At 41.6% G+C, this 26,030-nt stretch overlaps 1 protein-coding gene across 13 annotated transcripts in view; it reads left to right on the forward strand.

The window, feature by feature from the left end:
* NRG1 (neuregulin 1) overlaps positions 1-26,030 on the forward strand; it is a 419,616-nt gene that overhangs the window by 279,204 nt on the left and 114,382 nt on the right. For 8 of the 13 annotated variants that reach the window (XM_032997903.2, XM_032997900.2, XM_032997904.2 and 5 more), the window contains exon 5: positions 2,413-2,463. The exons of 2 other annotated variants lie outside the window; for them this stretch is intronic. In XM_032997903.2, coding sequence (XP_032853794.1) covers positions 2,413-2,463 — 51 coding nt within the window. Of the gene's footprint in view, positions 1-2,412; positions 2,464-26,030 lie in introns of those variants that run through there. 3 more of the 13 variants (XM_042787799.1, XM_042787801.1, XM_042787804.1) reach the window with 2 other exon arrangements.

Genomic DNA, 26,030 nt, shown 5'->3' on the forward strand with positions numbered 1-26,030 from the left:
CTCCAGATGGTTTCCTTTCAGGCTGGTGGAATTTTGCTTTCAGCATCCTGCCTGCAGTTACGGATTGCACGCCTCCACAGTTGCTCCTGGAACTGACCCCAGTGAGAAGTCACTTTCATTTTTTTAACTATCAGAGTTACTTTATATATGGCCACAATACAGACAGTTGTCTCTACTGCTGAGTTTGGCTGAGGGAGCTGTGGATAGGCATGTGTAAGCCAAGCGTCCCAAGGATTTACAAGATGCACATATCCTGCTTGGCAAAGAGGCTGGGGTCCTGCTAGCTTTTTTGAGAAAGCTGTGTCTGGCAGAGACAGGTTTTAGTGTGAGATGACAGTGTTTGTAGGCTAGATCAAGGAAAACAGTGTGATTGCCAGCTTTTGCATTTAGCATGCCTGCAGCCTCTCCTTTGATGCATCTGCGTGTGTGGCGACCTACTTCTGAAATCTTGGCATTGCTGCCTGACAGAAAAGCCATTGGATGTGCCCGTATTCTTTCATGTTCTCAGTGGTGCCTGTCACTGGTGCTTCACTGGATATGTATGAGACCACATAGCTGGTAGCAAGTGTCCTGTAACCATTGGAACCATTTTTGTTCAAAGGAGCTGACACGCTGGTCGCTGACTCCACTGGGCTCGCCTTGCCTTCTCCCTTGTGCAGCAAGAATACAGTCCCTGTGCTTCTCTCCCTTATTTCCCATGAACTAAATTCCTTGTTCTTGAATGGTCTCTTTCCCTGCTTATGTCCCTTCCAGTGCCTGCTGTTACAGTACTGTTCTCCTCTTTTCTGCTATTGTGCCACTGGAGAGGAGGAGGCTGAGATGTTCAAAGGGCTGGCTGCATTCCTGATGAATTGCTGCCCTGGCAGATTTCACGACAAGTGACACTTCACATTTTTGTCCTGAAGGAGATCAGAAAGCAATATGTTCAGTGGCTGCTTGTTGAGGTCTTCTCATGCAGCTCTGAGCAGGTCTTTGCTATGGGGCTGGAGCAGAGACCTGCTCAGTCCCAAACCCAGCCAAGTGCCATTTTCCCCACTGTTCTCACCCATCCCTGGGTCCAGACCATGTCAGCTTTCTCTGCCACTGCAGGAGTCTCCTGCTGACCAACAGTGTCTGAGGTTTTGGGCACTGCTGTTTTTTTCCAGTCCTTGCAAATGCAAGTAAGTTATTAGTGTGTTGCTTATTTAATTGAAGATACACTGTTGTGAGATGCTGGTGTTTAAATCACCAGGATCTAGGTCTCTTTATGTATTGCTACATTTACTTTTTGGTGTTAGGAGGAGCAGTCTTAGCTTTTAAGTGTGGTTTTACTCTGCCTAAAAACTGACTCTATTAGGTGACAGATTAATCTTTTCTGCCTGACATGGCTTGTTGTTAAATATTTCACTACAGAGCATGCAGTATGCTTGACCTGCTCCCAAGGATCCACAGGCTAATTGATAGCCACTCTGACTTCCTTCATCCCTTTCCACAGTGGCATGTCATGTTGACTCCTTAGGCAAAGTGGTCTCTCTGCAAACCCCTCCAGCTGATGGTACTCCTCAAGCACATTCTTGAATTCTTTATTCATGCATAATAACACCATATGTTTTGCGGGACTCTAAGCCAGTAAAAGCCCATGAAGTCGCCCAACTGCATGGCTTTTGTTTGCTGTGAGGTTTGGGTTCCTACAGCTCAGGAAGTTCAGCCCCAGCTTCAGGCTAGGTTGCTTTTTCTAATAAACTTTCTGAGTGCTTCCTTTGCGTGATTTATGTTGAGGTCTGTTTTCTTCAGTTGCCCTACAAGATTATTTGCCATGATGAGAATGCTTCTTTTTCCTTTCTTTATAACCACCTTGGGGCTGGTGGTATGTCCCATTTCGCTCTGGAACATGACCTGCTCTCCCAGCTACAGCTCTCTGCAGAGGCAGTGGCACTCAGGGACCCTGCTGTCTTCCAAGCCACAGAGGTCCTTAGCCATAGTTGTGATAAACCTGGAAGCCTGACTGTCCACTTGGTATTATGTGAAAAGAAGATAAGAAGCTAGTGTTTCCTGGGTCAGCATGTGGAGCTTCAAGACCCATTGCTTTCCACTTTCCTCTGATGCTGTCACAAACAGCTGAAAACTTTGCTTTCTCTTTGCCAGTTTTCTCCTGGTCTTCCATCACAGGACTGTGGAGCATTTTTGCTGTAATTGATTATTCACAGTGTGCCTAGGACATGCTGTACTGACTTTGAAGTTCTTTGCTTTCTTGAGCTATCTCATTTTTCCCTTTGCTTTGGTGGGTTTCTGATTACTGGGAAAAAAAAAAAAAAAAGAAAAAAAAAAAAAGAAAAAAAGCTCTACTGGGGGAAGATGTTCAGGTTCCTCCAGTATAACAGTATAGCTGTGGCTGTATTCTTACAACTTTTTTGGTACTTCTGTGTGTTGCAGAACCCATGCTTAGGATACAAGCTTCAACAGAAGGAACAAACACTTCCTCCTGTAAGTATATACAAGTTGTTTAAATTGTTACTGACAGGACCCTCAGGTACATCTCTCAATCCCTAACTCTGAAAAAAATGTGCTTCTATCTAAATCTACAATATGGGATTGGGAGTGACTGGGTAGGATTCCTGCACTATGTGTGCAGTTATTGTTATATATGTTATAACTCTCAGATCCATGCCTTTTGTGGGTTGAGGGCTAAACACCTTCCTTCAGGAAGGTCAAAGCACAGGTTTGCGTAGGGTAAAGGAGGAAACAGCTCCAGTGTTTCCTACCTGGAATTCCCTCCCCTGCCCTCTCCAGGCAACGTATGGCTTCAGACACTGTCTCCTCTGCCTCCGCAGCCCCTGGGCTTAGGATAGCTGGAACACCCTCAGATCCAGCCATACCCAGCTGCAGTGTATTTCCCTTCATCCTTGTGCCAGCTGGTGCATGTTACAGCTCCTCAGGATCTTTCTCCTGTGCCCTACTGCCCTTGGGAAGAGGATGAGGAAGGTGATGGCATCTTTTTGTGTGTTTTCCCTCAGCTGGGACAGAGAACCAGAAATGGTTTATTTTCCTGGGGAAGAGAGGTTGTCTTTCTGCTCATCTTGGGAGCACACTGGGAGCTGTGGGAGTAGCAGCGAGGAAAGTGACTGTTTTCTTCCTCTGTAGTGATTCTTCCTAGGGAAGCATGCTTTACAGCCATAATCCTATGCACTTTCACACTTCAGAACCATCAGGTAGATTGTTCCAGCTCTTACTAGACCCAGATCCATCATCTACCCAGCCTGGTTTTGAGCAGTCTGGAAAGACACTTAACACAATTAAAGTCATCAGGGTTGCAGGAGGTAGGGAGTTGATCTTCTAAAGCAGTATTGCCAGCTGCCAGGAATGGGATGGCAGGTGAGATAGACCAGTGGTCCAGTCCACCCTGACAGTTCCAGTGTTGCTATAAAAGATGGTGTGTGCTCTATAGCAAACCACACATAGATGCCCTTAACTTACATCTAATAGCTACTGTAGCAGCACAAGGGGGAATGGTCAAAGCGAAATCTGTGGACACAGTATTCTAAATATTTTTCATAATTTATATGAGATACAAAGTGTTTATTTTTGTAGATTTTATTGTCAGCTATTAGACTGATTAGTGTTTTAAGTGTGTGTTGAAGGCATTTTAGAAATCTGATAGGTAATTTTAAAAGTCTGAAAAGCTTTCTTCTTGCAAGGTGAGAAGAGTTAATGTTTTTGGCATTCTTTTTCCTCTAATGCATAGCAGCAGGGTAGACAGGAATAATTCCTGAAGGAATTTAAAAGTCATTTCTTTCTGTTCTTTTCTCAGTTACATTGATGTGACTATTCAAGTCACTAAAATAAGTAATGAATAAGAGAGAGCAGTGTTGGATATTGCTGCCTATACTGCATAGAAATGGTACAACAAAGCAGGAGGGAACCAATGTTTATTGCTAACAGTTGTGAATGTCTACTCACACCACAGACTGATGAGGGAATTGAGTCCACGTACTTATTCGGAAGTTGCTTAGGGCTTTTCTTTTCTGAGTTTCAGTGGGACATGTCCATTTCCCACTTGTCACTGTCAATCTTGTAACAGCTACAGGAGATAAAATAAACTGTTTCCTTCCACTTCTCAGACAATAGCAGATGTTTCAGAGAACATGCCAGTACTGTCACTGTTGGCCAGACACTGGAAGGACCTGAGAACAGCAGAGTGATTCAGTAGGCTCTCTCCCCCAGGCTTTCACAAGTGAACAGACGTGTCATGCTTTGCTTTTTTGGAGTTCCAGTGACAGACAGATATTCAGGGAGCTAAAAGTTTTAAAAAAGCCCATTTCTGTAAAACACTCCACAATGGACATCTCAAAACTGAAGGTCCCTATACCCTTTTATGTGCACATGTACCTACATTCCTAAGAATCCAGCCTGTTTTGAGAGTGTGGGCCTCCATTCTTAAGTAAAGGGAAGGGGAAAGACTGTGATGTATTCCCAGTTCTGCATAAAGGACTGATGACTGGGCTGGGGAGTTGGTAATCCAAGGGAGGAGGGGGAAATTAATGCTTTTGTGTTCTGTTTCATAGTGTAAGACTTTATGGCACTGATTGCTAATGATGTCCCTGGCAGGTAGAAATGCTTCCCACCTTCTCTTCCACTCCAACCCTAGAATTGTTCCTTATGTGTTGATATTGTACTGTGTAATATTGAAACCTAAGTTACAACTTTCATTTTCCTTGATGATGGATCTCCCTGTGATACAGTTTTTCCTGTTGAATCAAGTGAGCAAACCAACAGCAATTGGAGCCCTGTATGGTCTCACTGGCAAGGGCTGCAGAGGCCATTCTTAAGCACATCAGAACAATTTGGGTATGGAGGACATTTTTCCTTTCTGTGTTTCCAGGACTGCAGTGCTCTGAAACAAGTGCCTTATGATCCTGTGGCCTTGTTCTACTCAGGAGTTGCAGTGGAAAAAAATCTGAGATGTCACCCTAGTGCCTTGGTTTTATGTGTTCAATCAACTCTATATTCAAAATGAAACAATGAAAATGTGGTGGTCTTTTTACTTTTCTGGGACTTGTTAAAGGAATCTTGACTTTTGACATTGATAGGTAAAAATAGCATATATGTGTCAGTCTTCCTTTTCTTTAGAAAAGTTGTCCCAAAATTTGCATTCTTGTTTGTAAGCTGCGACATACCTGGAAAGAAATTCAAAAGCAATCAGGTTTCCTAGGTTAAAGCTATCGGTACTGCACACAGCCTCCTCGTGGAGGTATTCTGCAGAAACATTTGTATGGTGCAAGAGACTAGAAAGGAAGTGGTGGGATACACGCTGTTTACAGTGACCACAGATCCTGTTGTGTGGGAAGCATTCTCGGCATGGTATGGGTGTACAGACCAGGAGTGATGTGGTACCTGTTTCTATGGACAACAGTTTGGAAACCCATGCTTGGATGGCTAAGCTGAATCAAATGCTGAGCATTTGTAGCAGTGGGAAATTAAGAAGTTTGACAGAGCCAGAGCCTGTGGAAGTATATTTCAGACTCTTCATCACAGACAGAAACATTTGTTTTGTTGCACCTTGCAGCATTACCTTCATGCCCTTGTTTATGCTGCCTGCTAAGAACTGCTCCCTAAAATGTCTGTAGGAGGCACCTCCTCCAGCAAAGAGCCAGGGCACTCTGTGTACTCTTGAGTGTTTCAAGCCAGTTTTACACTGGGATTCTCAGTTCAGATTTGTCTGCTTGTGCGAGATGGTGAGCCAGAAATCATGGCGCTGGATGTGCTTGGAGCATATTCTCTGCAGCATACATCCTCCTGACCACTATCTAGCAGGTTGATATGATGCCCAGCTGGAGGCAGGAGTATGGATGAAGAGCAGGTAAGATGTTGATCTCACCTTGCTTGTGGATTCTTTTTCAGAATTGTACATAGCAAGTTTGTTTAGCTTTTGGCTGGAGGGAAGTACCCAGTGTTGGCCACCTGTCCCATAGATGACTTTAATCTCATTTTCCCAGAGACTTTCATGATGGCTTCTAAAACCTGTGCAGAAATTTAAAAAAGAAAGAATAGTTGGAGCAGAAATGTGTCAATTTGGACTACTCTCTCTGGAATTATTGACTTGTAAGCTCCATGAATGGCACAGCAAGGCACCTTCAGAGCACTTTGTCTTCTCATGGTGCAGTAACAGATTCCAACTGTCATATTAAATGGAGAGCAGATACAGCATGTAGAAAGGAGGCATGCAAAGACTTTTTGCTTGTCACATATTCTTAAGTACAATAATGAGTTGCTTTAATAAAAATGTTCCTTGCTGAGCAGTAAAACCTTCTGTGACATGGTATTAGGGTCATTGGTTTATAAAGTATTTTTAAAAGGAACATTTTCACATATATGAGGCAAGGAGAATGTCCAGTAAATCATCTTTGTCCTAAAATCTTAACAAGCAAGTTAAGTTTTTGCTAGTTTCTGCTTTCCTTCATCTCCTAAGGTGAACGTAGTCCTCCTCCCCTGTACTTATGTAGTACATGACAGGAGTCTACTTTCAGAAGACATGAATTTTGTCTAAGAATCATCCAAACTGAATAGTACTTCTGGAAGACAGAAAGCTTAGGCCCCTTGTGATATAGGTTTTATGCACCTGTTTCTTCTGCCTTTGGGATACTTATCAAAACCTCTAAACATCTTCTGATTTTGCTGCTATTTCAAGCAGTTGTTTAAAGGGTCATCCTGATATATAAAAAGTCCTTAGACCACTCAAGTTGTCCTGCTAATTGGTGTTTGGAGTTTTGGTTAGATTTCTTTATTTTTTTTTTTTTAATAGTACTCATGCACAGATAAATACAGGCATGTGCTTGTTTTCCATGTGTGGCCAAAAATCGTGGAATCGAGAAAAGCAGATGAGGAGTGAAACTCCACTCTGTGATCTTTCATACTTTCTGAGGTTCATGTGAATTGCAATTCTTTTAAGATACAATGTGACTTGGTGACCAGATATCTTGCGGTATAGTGAAATATAGTACATATGGAGTTTGTGCATCAATTCTGTTTTGTTTGGCTTCATTTTATTCTGAATTGGACAGATGGTAATTTCTGACATTCTCTCTACAACTGAGAGACAAAGAAGATGATATTATGATGGACAGTGCTGCAGCACAGAGTAAGGATCAGAAGAAATCAGGGGATGCTACCTAACTGTTGAACATGTGTTCAACTTCATTCATCTCAAAAATGCTCCACTGTTTTGTCATAAAACCTAAACACACTGGTAACAGCTCAGGGACTTCTGAAATGAAGCTATCTTTCTGTGAAAGAGAATAAATGTTTTAGGAGAGTCTAGTAACAGGGCAGAGACACTTGGGGCAGGAAGGGAAGAGGAGAATACTGTAACCAATTGAGAAAGCTAAAGGAATTCAGATGGTGAAGGCAATTACTCAGGTTGCAGTTTTGCTAGCACAGTAGGACTCCAAACTCCTGCTCTTGTAATAAGTTAGTCTGACATCTTCAACTGTTAGCATTTAACTCATCCGTTCCACATACTTAAAGGCTGCTTCTCCAGGAAAGCCATATACCTGATGCCTTGGTGGGACAGTGGGTCAGAAGAAAACTCTATACCATCTCATGCATTTTACTTTATTATTTCAGTGGTTTTAATTTTCTGAATAGTCATCTCTGGAGAAAACACTTTGCTTTGTTCTAAGGAATCAGTGAGTAAGCAAGGCCAGGATCAGATAGCTAGTTCTTGTTTAACGTAAAATAAGTTTAAGCCTCCTGGTTACTGAAATCCTACTGAAAGAGCAGAGATGAAGACATGTGTCAATCCTCTGTTAAAACCTAGCACAGTGTGCAGTATTTTCTAGTTTCTTTCTGCACAGTAGACACTAATCACAGTAGGCAATACAGTGGTAATCTCAGCACCCTTACAATTTGATCTGGTGTGACAAACCCTGTTTCCTGTGTTTAAATTTCACAGATAGAGCAAACTCATGTGAATAGATAACATTTCCCAGAGACAGAGCTTTCAGTCTTTTGTGTGACTCCCAGTCTAAGGCTGGTGTGACATTAAATTTCTGCTTCCAAACCACTTAATCTTGCAGGGTTTTCTGTAGTTGCACTCCTGGTCCCCCAGCCTTGCTCTGAAGGAGAGCTTGGGTTGGCACTGAGGACCTGAGCTGCATTAAGCAGCAACACTGAGAAGTCTGTACAAGTCAGACTTCAGAGATAACACCACTAGTATAGAGTCAATTCTCTTCTGTGCTGGGGTTTCTTTTTTTTTCCTTCAAGGAGATCAAAGAGGTGAAAGACAATGATGGGTATAAACAGTATTCAAATTGGAAGAAGCTGACAAAGAAACAAAGTTACAAAGAAACAAGTGCAACAGTATATAGTTTAAATACAGCTGACGGAGTGGAAGGTTTTAAGGACATTAGCTTTAGCTATGTGTATATTTGCGCATGTAAGAATAAATCTATAAGGCTAGCACTTGCCTCAGCATTTTTATATGATGAGGCAATAGTGTTTTATGTATAAATACAAATACATATATAGGTTTATAAAGTGTATATGTATAAGTGTGAAGGGAATGGTTTGGATCTGTTTATTTCAGACTGTTCTTTCCTGAGGTCGTGGGTTACACCATGAAAAGCACTACCGAATGTGACAGTCTACTCTGCTGGCATACAAGTCATAAAAACTACTTCAGATGTTTCTGTTGCTTGTTATACTTCTGAAAGAATTTCACAGACCCACCTCCCATTGCCTTTAACATGTTGTGGATCATCTCCTTCCCTCCTAGGTCCTAACAGAAACTCTTCCCATCATTCACCGAAAGGAATCAGGAGTTAAATTTTTAAAAAAACTGAATGTGTCCTCACTGGTGGAGTGGAGGACACCCTCACGACAGGGTAGCTCACCAAAAGCTGTTAACTGCTGCCTTAGGTGGGTCTTAGAGATGGGAGACTGCATGCGACATCGCTAGCTTTCCTTGGGATCCCTGAGTATGTCAGGACCTCCATTTCTGAGACCCTGTAAGTCATATGGGAATTTGACTTCAAGGGGCTGCTGGTAAGGCCTGGTTTCTTTGCGGGTCTTTCAGAGGGTCTAATCATGGCAAAACCTTTTCTAACAGCATTAGTTTATGCCTTTCTGACTTCTTTGTCCCACTGTGCTGAAGTGACATGTAGTATGTGCCCACCTGAGACCAAAACCAGCATCCTTCTGGTTTGCCTGAATAGTCTATGCTATACTAGGGGATGTGAGCTTGTAGCACAGGGATGTGTTGGTGGTCTGACCTTTGTGTTTTGGCCACTGCGTCTTCCATGGAAATAAGTCCTTGGTGCTGTCTCTGTGACAAAAACAGCTGCTCACAGACTCCTGTTCCTGCTGACTATACCCTTTCTGGGTGACAATTATGAACATACTTTGTGGTATTGGATCAACCATCTCAAAATCTTCCCACTCCTGTGTAATTTTTGAGGCATCAAGGTCGTTTGTACTGAATGACGGTACATGACAGGCAGTATACTAGCTAGGCAGAGATCTGTGAACAACATGGAATATGTGACCTTGACAGAAGCATACATCTATTTCAGGAACTCTGGTGAATCAAGATATGTCATTAACCATGCTGAAATCAAGAATGTCAGTGCTTTATAGGAAAGCACAAATGAGCCAAAGATCTCAGAGCAAGTGTGAAAAAAAGATACTCACAACAGACAAAAATGATGAATGGGTGCATGGGTACAGAATAATATTTGTATTTTAATACAATAGACAATTCCCAATTTACCCCTATAGCCCAGGAATTCTGTTTATTTCCTTATATTCCACCTACTGTCCCAAAAATACCTATCTACCCCCAAAGAGACTTTGTCCTGAGTCACCCTGTTGTGTTAACCCCAGGAGAGACTATTAATTCAGGGACCTTTGTGCTCTTCAGGAGGCACTTCTGTCCTGAGAAAGACATGTTTGCAGCCCACTTTCTTGTTTTTGGAGGGGAGTTTCTGCTGTTTCAGCTTCGGTGGGAAAGGTCCAACAAAGAGGAGAGTCCCAAAGGGAATTTGAGTTTCCACAGTTGAATTACCCTAGCATGCCTGGAGTTTTGCTGGTCTCCCTTTGACACAGAGGCACACACACAGCTGTGCTTCTTAGATGGTGTGTTCTGGGCTTGCTGTTCTACATTCTCCCAGGGGAGGTCTTAGGCTGCATCGGCTGTAAACAGAGACACTGTGGCATAACAGGACCCTGATCTATGAAGGGTTGTTTCAAGTTCATGGTCTGGCAGTAGAAGTCTGTGACGAAGCAGAAACACAAAATTAATGAAATATAAAGAAGTCAAGAGACTGAGTCCAATGCTTTGTTTTCATGCTGAGCTTCCAACTCAGGCAATTCTGGTCAACCACAAAAGGCAGATGCTGTTGTCTAGGGAGAAGGAACAAAGTTTCTTGGAGAGCAATAAGGAAAGGGAAGAAACCCTTCTGAGTTATCTGCCCAGTCTCCTAGGCTCTTTTGATTCCTGAGCAGGAATCAAGGGAGTCCCTACAACTTTAGGAACTGGAAGTGTCTCAGAATTTGATTGGATCTGTTTCTAGAAGATGAGAGCAGAGAATCACACAGCAGTAGATAATAGATGAACAGAAAAGTACACTGTTGCCTTCAGAATAACTTGTAAAGTGTATGGCTTTGAATAAGTTTACATTTGCTTGAGAATAACCCCTTGATAAATTACTTTTTACTTCTTAAAAAATGCAAACTGCATGACAGAAGTTACATTTCAAAAGCCATAAGCTTTTGTATACATACTGTATACATAAATGTGATCTTTTCACAGATGCATGTCTTTGAAAAGCCTTCACTGTGTCCCCTCATTAACTTCTCCACAAACAGTGTCACGCTATAGCTGAGACTCAATATAGCAGTTCCTACCAGGTAAATTAAAAGCAGTACTTTTCTTTCACATTCCTATTCTAACAGTATTCTAACAATGCAATGGGAGCCAAGGTAAACCCTTGGGAAGAAATAACTATCCCATGTTTCATGTCCACATCTCTTCTAATTGCCTTTTGGTAACCTCTCCTAATTGGATGAAAAGTAGGAAAGTTGTATCTCCTGTGGCTTTTGTTATCAAAATGTTCCCACAGGTTCCTAATGGTTTCTGCTGTTCCCGACATTCTTCCCTGTACAGAGAGGAGAAGGAATCACTGTAGTTACTGCAGCAATTAAAGAGCAGCCTTTTACAGTATGATCTTCATTCTAGGTGTGCATCTTCCTAAATATTTATTGGTAGTCAGCTAGTCAGTAATTTTGAGTTGCACTGCAGTAACATGGAAATGCATGGCAAGGATCACAAGACACCCACTCTGGTTTTTTTGAAAAGAAAACTGTGCCCTGGAGCAATTTTCATTCATGAGTCGTGTCTGATGGATGTCAGTGTTTTCTTTCAGTGAATATATATGTATATAAAGGCTCTTTCATTTCTTCACAAGATTTTCTTCTCCTGACTTCCCACTCTTCATGCTAGTCACTTCAACTTCGTTATGGATATACAGATCTCATAGGCCTTATTAGTTATTTGTATTAATCACAGCATCCAGCTGTCTGAGATTTTTTGGCAAAATAATTCAAAATCTTCCCTTCTACAGGGATCTGCTTTTTACAAGGGAGGGAACTTTTCACAGCCCTCCAGTTTCCAAACTGTATCAATCTTGTTGCAAGCTAAAATAGCGTGGGGCATTTCTAATTTATGATGGATTACGTAGAGGCTGAACCTAGGATGCTAAGTGGAGTGAGGCTGAAGAGTGAGCTGGAGTTCTGAATCAGTGTTTGCCCAGTTCATCATTAATAGTCTTTCTTGTGTCATTCTGACTCATGTCAACTACTGCTTTTCAAGATACCTAAGCACAATATGAAGGACTAAGTGCATTGAGACCTTTCCCAGAAGACAGTATGGGTACCACCCTACCAGCTTGTCTCCCTTTACTCTAAGCAGTCCTCCCACATCATCCAACAGAGGTTGCAAACCCCAGACACTCCCAGGTGCCTTTATAGCATACCAGAGGGAATTAATCATAAAGCCATAAAAACACTGCCTAGCTGGGCTAATAGACAGCCTTCCCACAATTTAGACACTGGGAACTGGAAAAGGCACACATGCAAATTATTTCTAATGAAGGGCAGAGCCACAGTGAAGTGGTATGTGACGTAGATGTAACCATGACACTTGTCCTTGGATTGAGAGCCTGATCTGTCTGTCCCCTCTGCTACTGAGTCGTGTAGGCACATCTGAGTGGTCAGGCTGACTATCCCATCCCATCCCAGACTTCCTGACACAGCTGGTGTTACACCACAGCCCTCCTGGTTTTAACAACCACAGCCACTGCTCTTGAGCAGAAAGATGAGACAACACCTACTACAGTCCAGACCCAAGTCAACAGAGGAGACAACTGCTTTTCCAGCTCTGAGCATTTGGCTTTTTTGTTTGTTCATTTGTTTCTCTTTTGTTTATTCAGCACAGAAAAGCTCTCTGCTCCAGTGCTATAAATGTTCAGAGTTGATGTTGAGTCAGGAGGGATTTGACTGGACACAACTCTGCAGCCTGAAGCTTTTACAAACACCATGTGCCACTGAGCTTATCTTAAAGTTTAGCATTTATACATGGGGTGGTAATAGACCTTCAGAAGTGAATACAGTCATTATTTTTCTGAGGTTTGTAAAGTGGAATCTGAATTTTATTACCGATATTTTTCTGGTAATATTCACAATGATCTGAAACATGATTCTTAATAACACAGTCAAGCATCTGACAGGTATTTAGATGAGCTTTCCAAAATGTCAGCAGGTTTGATAAGGAATATTACTGCAGTGGTTGGATTTTAAAAGAAAAAGATAAGGCATACTCCAGGGAAGAAATATGAGGGCATTTTTTCAATAATGTCTGTTTTGCAGGCAGATATCTAGGTGTGAAAGCCGCAGCTATCTACATTGTAGAAAGCTACCTATTAGATCTACTGCTGCCACTCATGGCTCAAATTGTCAGGGACAGAAAATTTCTTCTAGTCTTCTCAGATTAGAAGTGAGCTCATCTCATGTGATGCTTTTATTTGTTTAAAATGTCTATGTTTTTATTTAAAATGTCTATGTTTTTATATATAGTAACTGAGGATGTTCTTTCAGTTGTAGCTAAAATTCTGTTGTATGCTTTTAAGCACTGTCATCCAATGCCATGGGGCATTAGTTCAATTTAGTTATTGTTCTGAGAGAACAGTATGTTTAAATGTCTGGTATTTTCACCTGATTAAATGCCACACATCCCCTGCCTTTTTCCATTCTAAGAAAGTACAAAACTAACATTGATTGTTTTTAATTCTTTAATATTTTATGGTTTTTAAAGCAATGCAAACATGGAGTGATTCCACTGACTCCACAGGACACACAGTGAAATAGGATTGGAGTCCAATCTTGCACTATACTTTTTATACTGTTAGTATGACTTTTATTGTTTCCCTGGAACAGCTCTTTCCTTCCATTTCCCACTGGGGAAATCTTTTGCTTAAAACAAGCTGCAGGCTATGCATAGTTCTTCAATATTTTAATGATCTACACAAAACCCATTAGCTGCTATAATGGCAACTAATACTTGACAGACAGTAGGATAACAGTATGTCTGTGAGAGGCCAGAATAATCTTAAACACTAATTTTGCAGGAAGGATGAATAATTGCCTTGAGCAGCAATGCAGCTCATTCAAATGCATGTCTGTCTGTCATGATGCAGAACTGGTGTTTCGTTTCTCTGGTGTGATGAGCTCTGAATCAGATGCTGCCTCTGGTTACTAGGCAAGCTACATCAGCAGAGTAGATGCTTGTAACTCCTTTATATATCTGTCGCTGTGGCAGGAGGAGAAGTTAAGATAGGTCTAGGTAAGGAATGCTGTGAATATGGATTCTGCATCTTTTTGGGTAGACCAGCAGAGCCAATGTAGCTGTGATCCCTAAGAGCAGCAGATCAATCCCAAGCTTCATGGGAGGTAACACAAGTCTGAAATCCTCTCCACGTGTGTTCAACCAGCACATTTGTGCTGTGCATCAGTAAAATGCCTTCCTTGAGGCAGGGGAGAGGAAATTAGGCATGGCCTAGGGACTGCTTACCCTAACCTGTCCAGGTGTATGTTTCTGTCAGGTGCAGAGGATTCTTGGTATCTTCCCCACAATGTTGATATCCTGCACCAGTATAAGTGACTTCTCATGTTGGCAGCAATGCCATGAGTCAATTACACTTAGAGGACAGGAGCTAAGTGCCAGCAACTTACTAATTCTTCCAGCCAAATGGACACCTGGAGAGCCGATATATTGTACTTACTGCTTGAGTTATGTGCAGATAATACACAGTAAAACTCCAGATAATTGGATGTGAATTGCATTTGCAATTATATGTTCACTGGATAATATGAATGCATCAGAGACCTAATATTCGCCCCAGCAAGAAAGCACAGTTATAGGCAGGCTGAGCAAATAGAACTTTTCAATTTAAATGTGTAAATGAATTTTATAAACACATGGGCATTCTTAGCAGATGGACTGTAAGGAAGGCTGGGTACAGGGAGGATATTTTTCCTTTTAATTCAGTAAGAATCTGTTTCTCTGGGTGATGTTTCATCCTGAGGAATAGCTTTTATTACTGTAAATATCTTGTAAAATATGAGATTGCCATTCACAACAACCCAAAAGCATCATGTATGAAATACTGGATGGAGAATTTTCTCTGGATGGAGAAAAAATAATCAAAAAGAGTGAGCCAAATATACTATTATCAAATTTGCAGACCAAGATGTGGACTGGGTAGTTCTAGTAGACACATTAGCTATAGTTGATCAACTGGCATAAGATTGCAGAAAATTTTGAAACTTGGTTAAGGAAAAAAGAATTCTTAAAAAAAGCTGGGCATCATCTAACCCTTTCAAATGGGATGCAAGCAGAGAATTGGTTATCATGTGTTCAGTCTTGCTACTCTCAAGTTCATCTACTCTATCCTAGTGTTAACGGGGTGGTGTAGTGCAGGAAAGGGTAGTCTAAGCACAAAGGAGAGGAGAGCATAGCATTTCTGCTGAGCCTTTGTCTCAACCAGATCTCACCACTCAGTTCTTAAACACTGCCATATTCTTGGCATCTCCCCTTCTGTTATCACAGGAAATTTTCAGTGTAACGAAGTATATTACATCATTTATAAGAAACACCAACCAATAAGGGTCCAGTGAGTCTTTAAGGAGCTCTGCATACTTTTCTGATCGCTGAGGGCTGTTTCTCCCTCAGCCATAGTCATGATTGTGTCTTGGCCTTCAGTAGCTCTGCAGAAATTAGTAATTCCAGTTACTTTTCAGCACAGTCTCTGTGCACAATAACACCTGTCAAAATTGAAATATCACTGGCTCTTTAACAAGAGTCCCAGCTGTCAGTCAGTCACACTGACCACTTGAGAAGCAGTCATGCTGCTGTACCTCCTCTACCTGGCCAAGGAAGAAAGGGAGACTCACCTTCTGGAAAACAGTGTTTGCTGCAGGGCAGAATTTCTGCTGCCAGCTCATGCTCACAGGTGTTGGGGAACAGACAAGCCAGAGACATGCAATAGTGGGCAGGCTGGCCAGCCCCAGTGTCTGCCAAGCCCTGCGTCCTGTCTCAGGCATCAGGCAGCAATTGGTGCCTCAGGGACTGGTGGAGGAAAGACACAACAGAAAGATGATGCCCCTGCTAAATGAGTTTCCTCCTAAGCCGTAACCATGAGAGGTAACTCAACCTTTCTGACTCCTAGTTTTTTCTCTCGTTAGACCTATAGGGAGTCTTGTCTCTTTTGTAATCTTGTTTAGTTGTTGGCTCCATCTCCCTCCTGTTCTCCCATAGCAAAAAAAACACCCTGTCATGCCTTGGATCAGGTTCCTCACCATGAGGCCAGCAGCACCCCATGACTTTAGAAGGGGGCCTCTCACACCTTACAGACCCGGGGCAGTCAGGGACAAGAGATGATTAAACCCTAAGCCATGAAGTGGAGTGTAATCTTCTCTCAGTCTGCTGCTTCTCCTCATCCCTTATCTAAATCAACTAGAAACAATTGCAGCAGCAAGCCACATAATCAAATATTGTGACTGGAGTCACATGCCATTTCAGACGCCTTGAATAGTGTCACACATGACTGATGTGGGAATACAGAGCACCAGAATATGTCAGTGCTTTACTGATTACAGTCTCAAACTGTGGGCAAGGCCAAAAAGGGAGAGGAAGGTACAAAAACAGTCTTCATGGAAAACTGTGGACTTGTTTTATTAGCTAGAAAATGTCATCCTTGCCCTCTTGTGATTAATGCTTGATTTATACACTAGAGCTTACTAGCCCTTGCATAAGAAGCATTTGGTTTTGTTAGTGTAGCAAAGGAATGCATGTTCCTATAATCCATGCAACTATCAGATCTTTTCTCAAAATTTCCTTAATAACTTATCCTGAAGGGGGCCTAGGCAGATAAGTGTTTCTCAATGGCAGGTAAGATTTTTTTTTTTTCTCTTCTGTTCCCACATGGAAAAAATAAATGTGTCTATTCTCCATACAGGAAAATTTAACCACATGGGACCATGCAATCACCCAGCAGGCTGGGGAGGCATAACTTAGCCTGCTCCTCGAAGCCTGCAGAGGTCCCTCTCTTAGATCAAGAGATGGAGGGGAGCATCCTGACTGGCAGAAGGCACTTCTTTCACTGTGCTGGTGATGTAAGATCATAAACTGAGAGACCTTGGGGGTGTCATTTTGCAGCCCATGTGAAGTGCTGAGAAAGATGCGTGAGTTAGTCTTTTCAAGACTTCTAACTGACCTTAACACTGGCCACAGTTTGACCTCATTATGGTTTATTTGTCCCAGAGCATATACAATTAGTATGTATCACCCACAATTAATACGTGGGTGAACATAAAAGGAAAACAGTGGCTTCAGCAGGGACCCAGCACAAGGCTTCTGTTATCTGTCACTGACACTCACCTTTGTCCTGTCATTTCACCCACAGTGATTAGAAATTCATCAAATATGTCTGGAGAATTTGCATGCTTAGCCTGCTTTGGAAAGAGGGGATTGTCTAGCTGTGAAAGGAGATTATGCAGCAATTTCCTCTTCAGCACAGCAAGGCAATGAATCCTACTCTTCATTATAGAGGAAGGATGAGTAAGAATGGTTGCATTTCCTGCGCAGCAAGAGCAACTTGAGCTGTGCTCCAGGCTCCTTTGGGAATTTCCATGATCATGTCAATTTCAGACATGATGCATAGTGTTACTATGAGAAAATGTAGATGTTTAAATAGGAATGGTTGTGTGGAAGGGGAAAGGGATTGATCCATTAAACGATGTGTTTGATCTCAGCTAGAGAGACAGCTGTACAAAAGAAGACAGGCTCAAAGTTAGTTGTTTTAGTTTTATAAATTATGCATTAATCACTGACAGCAGCAATGTGTTTCTGAGATGACTGTAGTTTTTAATATATATTCCCACATTCTCTCACCACTTAGGAAAATATTTCCCTCCACTTATGAAAATATTTCACTACATTTTTGTTATCTGAGAGGCTGCAAAGAAGTCTTGCAGTTACTTGTATTTGCTAAATAACTGAAGGAGACAGATCCCACAAAGCAACTGCATCTCTCTCCTGTGTTTTCACACTCCTGCTCAGGGTGAACACAACTCAGTGCTGCTGATCAGGCATCAAACACTGCCTTTCTGATTTCCAGTCTCTAACATACATGCAATCCAGCTTACATTTTTCTAAATCCTTCACATGAGGGAAGCTGTACATCTGCAAATGCAGAAATGTATCATAGGAATAACAATCACAAGGACACGGTCTTGAATGCTCAAATAGACAGTCCAGCAATTGAATGTTAGCAAGACACCGATCAAAGGAATGATCTCCTGGGCAACCCAGAGCACATCCCTGAAGACTAGTATGAATGTGGGTTGCAGGCTGGGAATCCCAGATGAACACTTGACTCCTGAGGGAACAACTCATGAACCCTGAACTTCATGTGTAGGCACCAAAGTGGCTGCCTAGAGGGACCTGATGCCTCAAAACTAAACATACTTCCTACAAAAATTAGTCCAAACTATTACCAAGGGTTGTTGCACACTCATGTGCTGAGTGGGGAGCCAGGCAGCCAGCTAGCATGTTGGAGATGACTAAGATGGAGCAGGGGAAGTTGTCTCCAGTTCTGCCCATCTCCTAAATCATCAACACTTCCTCAAAAGTATAAGGAGGTCAAAAAAAAAAAAAAATAGAAAGGAAGGGAAGCATTAAACCACCATTGAATAAATGCACCTACTATTTACTGGTGAAGAGATAATGTTCACCGTGTCTTTCCTCTGTCCACAGTCTTAGAAAAAATCTTCAGTGACATTCATCTCTCTAGTGTAGAAAATGTTTCATTTTCTGCAAAGCTGGAGACTTACTTCAACAAGAGGATCTTGGAAGTTCTCTCTAAACCAGCCTACAGTGCCGGCATTGAAAATGTGCTCTCAAGAGAAGGAAAACTCCCAAGGGGTAGAAGAGGGGTAGCCATGTCAAGTTATTTTAAAATAAACCCAAAATCTGCTGTTAACATCTTGGGCAAAGTCTACCATCGTAAAAGGATCTGAAGAACAGTCCTGGTTCATCCAGCATCTTCTATGATTAATAATGGAGGAGAACCTTGAGCCATGAGCAGATGCAGGTGTGTGAAGGGAACTGAGGTGCCTAAGGCCACATAGTTGTCTGTGCCTATATACCAAGTCAGGCTCATTTTAGGTGCCTAGGCATATTTTTTTCAACTAGCGCTTTTTTTTTTTTTTTCTCATAAAAGAAATGCAGTAACTGCACATGCCTTACTAAAAGATTACTTGTTTGGCTGGTGTCCATAGAGGAATAATTTCTCTTATTGCTCAATAAATCAGGTTATTGTCATTTTAAACACTCTAGCTGAATTTCTGATCATCACATGAAAGAGTTAACTCTACCACTGTCATGTTACAACAGCATTAAAATAACAGCAAATTTTGGGAACATAAATTTTATCCTCTCTTGTAGCATAAATTTGAAGCTTAGCAAAATCCTTATAAAACTATGCACATTCTGTAAAAATCTGTCTCTTGGCAAATACACAAGTAGGACTGTGGACTAGTAAAGTGCAAATCAAATGTGTGCAAGAAAGCAGTGGTGTCTTTTGAATTTGTAAGCATTTCAAATATATTTTTTTAAATTTTAGAATAAAACTTCTTAAAATGTTAAACAGTTTTTTATTTCAGTTAACACAGCTTTTCTGATGTACAATAATAATTGGGTTATCCGGGGCTAGAAGGGGGCATTGATTTAATTTGAAGTGGTGGGTTCCTTCTCTGAAAGGTTTTTTTGTTGCTTTAGCAATTGAAAGCCTTTCTTCCCTAACAGGATTAGCCCAAATAATTACCAAAGGATTTCTCTGTGTCATCTGAGTACAGTTACCTCCAGCGATATTAAAAAGCCTGTCTGCAGTAAGGAAATAGTCCATGGGCAAGGGTAGCTGAAAAGGTTATAGTTAACTGTGGCCACTCAAACCAGAGAAAGTCACCTTCAAAGGCAGGACTGCAGTGATCTTTACCCTAATCCCCATCATGTCCAACTGCTGGGAAGAAGAAACAGTAGCTCCACATCAGCCAGAAGCTACTATGAAGGGCTCACAGTCAGAAGGGTGAAGTCAGGAGACACAACCTGAATGGTAGGTGTTGTGACAACCCTCTTGCAGCTCTTGTTCAGCAATATACAAGCGATCTGGGACAACAAAGCCTTAATGTTGTGTGTACCAAATTTCGTGCTAATCCTTTGGTTCTGGCTGCAGACCAGGGTCCTCCCCTCTGGCCTATTAGGAAGTCTTGCGTTTCTTCGGCAGATCCCCAAAATCTGTGAGGCACATCTGTATTGCGTGGGAGAAGCTTCTGGCTCTTCAGCTTTAGGACAGCTCCTTGCTGCCTTTTTAGAATTTTTATATTTTGGGCACTGTATCAAGGAGTACAAAAAAGGGAACCCCCTGAGGAGGGGAAAAAAACCAAAATGTGACTTGGGTTGAGACTGCACAAAGGCATCGTGCTGAGGGAGCAGGTCTGAATTAATTTCTGCGACTTTAATCCGTAAATTTATTACTTGTTCAAGTCACACTGTATTTTTCTGCTGTTCTAAGCCTTCATTTCAGGGATTCTGGCTATGTATCTATATTTGCATGCAGCATAAGATGTTGTCCAGAATAACTTGAAAATGAAATCTGAAAGGCATTTTTTTTAGCATATGTATGCAGATACCAGCTTGACAGATACGTATCTGTAATGATAGATCATTGTTCAGCACGCCAGCACTTCTGGCCTGACTTGTGTGATATTCCTTGAAATCACAGGACATGTGTGGGGATTTTTTCCATTTTACTGTGAACACTGTGTTGTTTCTGTAGGAAAAGTGCTTGGTAAAGGCCTTTATTTGGGGTGCTTTGTCTCATGCTGTTATCTGTACCTGTTTCTTCTCTGCCTATCCTCTGGAGACTTCTGACTTCTGTAATTGCATCTGAACATAATTACATTCGTGGATCAAAGAAAATGCACAACCTTATTGTCGCAAGTTAATTGTTCCTGGAATAATTCCTACAGGTTGTCCACAGTTGCCTGTCTCAGTGATAGATACAGACCCATCATCCCTCCCAGTTTCTGTGCTTTTCCAAATAGCTGGTATTATTTAGCCACTTTAGTTGGCACTCTTGGAAACTCTCTCATTACCCAATGCCTCTACACTGGTAAGCAGTTAACCCGAACTTTCTGTCTGATGTGGCCACATTAAAAATGCATTATGTCTCCTGTAATTACATACATGCAGAGAGATTTTTTTTTTTTTTCTTTAAGACAAAGAAAGGAGTTGGAGGTGGAGGGTGAAAGGTGGTGGAAACAGCTAAGACTAATTATTAATGTTGACTAGACCCCAGCTGCACAGGTTTTTAATTAGCCCATGTCTAACACTAATAGTCACTGTTGGGATAATACTAGCACTTCCTAGGTGGGCTAGTTCAGAAGGAGGGCGTGCTGCTCACAACTGCACTGTGTAGTGTTACTAGCATATACTCAGCAATGCGGGCCAAAACTTTATCCTTTTTATTTTCCGTTCACTTGGTTAAATTTAGTTATTTTATGTCTTTTAAGGCAGCCTCAAAGAGTGACTTCTGTGCATCTGAGCAGGGATGCTTTTCTGCTGAAACCCTGAACTGATGCCTAATGAAGGGAAGGAATGTAATAGACATAATTTCATGTATTTTTCAAGTGTTATTAACAAGGCCTCTAGAGAATCATTTCAAATTGATCAGTGAGGCAGGAGCACCATCTTTGGTCTTCAGGGCAAAAGGAGTTCAAAATTCAAGACACCCTGCCCTTCGTTCCTTAGCTGAGCTTCAGGTTTCTGGAGTAAGTAGAAACAACATTATGCCCATGAGTATGCGTGTCAGCCTGGTCTGCCCCAGGGAGCTCAGGCTTTGCCCTGTGAGCTTGTGCCTTTAGAATCAGATCTATTTTGGTCACATCCTTGTTTTCTCCTCTAGCATGTGCAAAGTTGTTAAAATACAGTTCCTTTATTGAAAACCCTGAAGGAAGGACACAGGATTTAGTGTGAAATTAGAAACACAGATAGGATTTTTTGCCCTATGGCAGCTTTTAATTTAATTTGGGTTAAGCAGCATTTAAGCACTAGGCAGGGAATAAGAGCAAGAGCTAGGCATGCCTCAAGTGAAAGCAGGTATTAGATCTTCACTATTGCTGTGGTTGAGCAGGCTGAAATCTTGCCCACACTGGCCAGAAGCTTGGCCTCATCTTTGCAGCAGTCAGTAGCTGAAGGAATGGTAGTTTTATAGGGTCTGGCTTCAAAGTATGGCCCTGATCAGAAAGGGATATAGGGACACAATTCACCTTGTCTGTGAGTGTACAAGCCAAGGTCGCTAAGTATCTCTTTCTGCTTCTGGCATTCTGTAGGTGCTTTTTTCCCTTCCCCACCACCACGGCCACCCTTCCCACCACAGGCTTAGCATGCCTACGGTGATCTGTATGAGGACAGCTCTATTTAATTTGACTTTTTCTCTGGATGGTAATTTGGATGAGCTTGGCTGGGAACACAGGATACAGGGACTTCAGCCCTGCCTGTCTGGCCCACCCTTTCAAGTACTCTTTCAGAGTAAATGCATTTATTCCTTAGGCACCCTCAAGAAGAAGGAAGAAGAGAGTCTGTCCCCTCCACCCCCTTTTGTTGTCCCGTTGCCACTCCACAGCCTCTGTGGCGAAACACAGGCAGACACAAGGCACCCCTGGTGGACATGACCTGCAGTTTGAATGCAGGAAACGCCGCATCCATCAAATGAAATTATGATTGCTGTGAACTTGTTTCTGATGCATATGTACGTATAAGTACGTAAACACTCCATCACATACCATTCTTGTCAGTAGTGAGGATTAGGAGTATCTGGGTTCTGTAGCAAAGGCTCCATTTACCTGCCTTCCTCTGTCCCATTGTGGGCTTTAAAGACCTGGTTTTGGCTGTCACTGCCTCATGTGCTCCATTTCTGGGTTGTCCAATGTCTTGCAGAAGCTGCACTACTGCTCTTACACCATCCAGCAGCAAAGGCCAACACTGCCCTGTGCTGTGCATGCCCATGTGTTAAATGAAGTTATAATGAACCCATTTTACCCTGGTGAAGTGCTGTAAAGGTTTGCTTGGTGTCTGGAGCAGTACAGAGTCTCCATCAATTAAATGAGAGTACAACAGTTAGATTTTGTTAAGGTTTCAGAGTTTGCTCTTTGCTTGTTTTCTCTCTTGCTCTTTACAAGACCCAATCTGATGCAGGAACACTGAAGTCCTGTGGATGAGAAGAGTTAACTACCTTATTTCAATTCAAATTTTGATTTCCAAAAGGTGAGAGTTTTGATTTTGTGCCAAACCATATATAGCACAAAGAGATCCTGGGTGCAGGGGTGAGAAAGTTGTGACAAGACATCTTAAAACACAGGCTGGGGTTTGCATTCAAAACATAGCTATGTAATAAAACTATATTTGATTAGACTACTGAAAAATCATGACTAGACATAAAATCTCCTTTGTCATACTTATTTGAATTCTTCTTAATTATTTGCTGGAAATTGACAAAGTTTTCCAGCCAATGCCAAAGGAGTGATTCATGCTTTCTATGGCTTTCTGAATGCACTAAGAAAGAATATTAAATATTAAATATTAAATGTCCTTGATGATGCTAGGATTCTGAGGCATGATGAGAGCTGTCACTTTTGTTAGAGTTTCTGTAGTTATGAATACTGTGTTCCTTATCTGTTTTATACAGCAAACATCTAATTTCTGCTAACTTGAGCGTAATCAGGCTATATATAGACATGACCAGAGCTGAACCAACTGATGTAATTGGATTAATATCTTGATTTAGGATAAGGCATATTAATTTAATTATTTGGAGGTATGTGCTGAGAGCTGCTAAGCAAACCAGCTCTTGAGCTCATAACATTTTCTGCAAGCAAAATTCTGAGGCTTGCAGATTCTGAATGTACAACTGTACTGTAAGATGTAATTTACAAATCTAAACCAGTAATATGTCAATGTCCTATCATTTATACCTGTTTATTTGATGATACAGAAATTCTCCTGTGCAGTAGGCTGGTTCCATGTCTTTGACTTCTTTCTTTCTGTTTTTCTAATTGCAAAACTATTGAATATATATACGCTAGAGAGTTAGTCTATGAAGAAGTCCATGCGTAGTTGAAATTTTGAAAATGACACTTTAAAGTGAAATAAAGTTTGATGTCTTAAGTTTTAAACAGCAGCAGTTGGGAATATGTGCACATACAAAAATAATTCTATTTATACAAAAAAAAATTAAGCACAGTAAGTAGAGTCAAGATTTTTCAGAATAACAGCTATCTTTTTGGGATCTTCTAGGAGCTCCTGCTTAAATTAAGCCTAGATTCAGAAAGGGCCTTGGGTCATGGTTTCACTATACAAAGTCTTTGATGATGACAAGCTCAAGCAACCTCTGTTCTCTGGAGCATGGTCCTGTTTCCATTCTTCCAGCCTATATATGTTTATGGGGCCAGGCTGGGAATTAGTTGGTAAGCTTACCCATTAAAAAAAGAATCTTAAATTATTTTAAAGTCAAAAGTCAGTTCTCTGATCAAGTTGAGAGCCTGGCCACATGAATAATGTTACTGAATTAATGCAGGTGACACAACAGAGAGATCAAAAAGAAACGAGGGACAGGGAAAAGGATGATATTGCTGCCAAACTGTTTATCATGAAACCACAGCACTACACTCCAAAATACCTTTTCAGTTCCTGAATTAGGCTCTGATTCAAAAAGGCACTTAGATATATGATTGTAGCCAATCTCTAATCAGGAAGACATTTCACCACTTGTTTAACTCCATGCATGTTTAAGTAGTTTATTAACCAGGGGTCAGTGGGGGAGGGATAATTCCTTGATTCAGGGCTTTTGGGACCTTTATTCAAATTATCAGTGTCCAGTGACTCCCTCAGCAGCAGCCGCACTGTGGATATGAAGGCTGGCCAGCACAAAATCCTGCATAGCTGTGCCTTTGCAAAGTAGCAGTATGGCCACTGTCCCATGAACACCGCAAGGAATTTCTTCTATCTGAATAGCTGTCTCAGATGCAGGTGCGCAGATGTATTCAAGCACTAACGTAGTTGAGAGCTAATGAGTAAGCCTGGCCTCCACCCTGTGATTACAATGCTACCCCAGCTCACCGCTGCACGGTGAAATAAATTATCATCACAACCATCCCAGCAGGTCTGCTGGAGACTCCTGCAGTGGTGTGACGGTGGTGTCAGATCTGAAACAAAAACAAAACCAAACAAAACAAACAAAAAAACAAAAACAAAAACAAAAACAAAAACAAAAAACAACACCCCCCCAAAAGAAATAGAAAAATGAACGTGGACCTTCTACTGCTGCTTCTGCCCTCAGGCAGCAGAGCCTAGCTGAATACATTACATGTCTTTGTGTCTCTTAAATGCTCCTTTTCCAAATGGCAGAGCTATCTATCATTAGTCAGAACAGGGGCAGGGCTCATCCCAGTTTTGTGACTGAGCAGAGGCTGGGGGAATGAGTCAGTGTCATTGATGAAAACCCCTGACATTCATGGTTTGATGTTGGATTTCTGTGTTTCATGTAATGCCACTAGCTCTGCTTTTGATTAAGATGAAAGAAACTTGGTGTCTCACATTTCATTTGAAGATAAAAAGACTCAGAAAACCTTTTGGTTCCCCTGAAATAACAGCCCATTTTATGGCAGTTTTCTGTTTCAATTACTGGCTGTAGCTATTTAAAGCATAAACGTCCGTTGAAAAGGCCATTACAGTTGTGTTGTTTTTTCAGATTACTGTTTCTGTAAGCCACAGCTACTGGACTTAGAAAAAGCATGTTCCTGGTGTAAATGCCCAGTGCACATGTAATGTCAATACAGAAAACACTGCCACAGAGTCAGCATGAATTCCCCCAAATGTTTGCACAAGAACTGAAGTTTGTGTTCTGTGCTCCAGACATTTCCGAGAAATATAAGTGTGAGGGCCTGTTTCTGACACACCTACAAGGCAGTATAACAATTCCAGTATAGTTGTTCTGGCTTGAGGGTGTGGGTATGTTTTGGATACAGCCTCTTCATGTCCCTGTCTCCTGTGTTGTCTGAGGGTAGGGGGTCTTCCCATAACAGCCCTCATATTAAATGAATAAGCACACTTACGATTCTGCTGACATTAACATTTTTACCCTGATGTCTAAAGCTGAATATGTGCTTAAGCGTTCATATTTTTACTACTTATGTTTTCCTGCATTTTCTTATGGGCTGGATGTTTCTTCTTCTCAGTCACACATGGCTGTAAGTGGCCAGAGGGTTTAAAAAAACATAAAGAGGTAAAAGGGGTTGGAATGGGCAGAGACATACAAACAGCACTAGCACATAAATCTTGTTTGCTTTCCATCAGGTGAAAAATGGGGTAGGTATGTATGTGCGTG

The sequence above is a fragment of the Tyto alba genome, unplaced genomic scaffold (genome assembly GCF_018691265.1).
Source record: "Tyto alba isolate M040663 unplaced genomic scaffold, T.alba_DEE_v4.0 Super-Scaffold_13, whole genome shotgun sequence".
Classification (NCBI taxonomy): domain Eukaryota; kingdom Metazoa; phylum Chordata; class Aves; order Strigiformes; family Tytonidae; genus Tyto; species Tyto alba.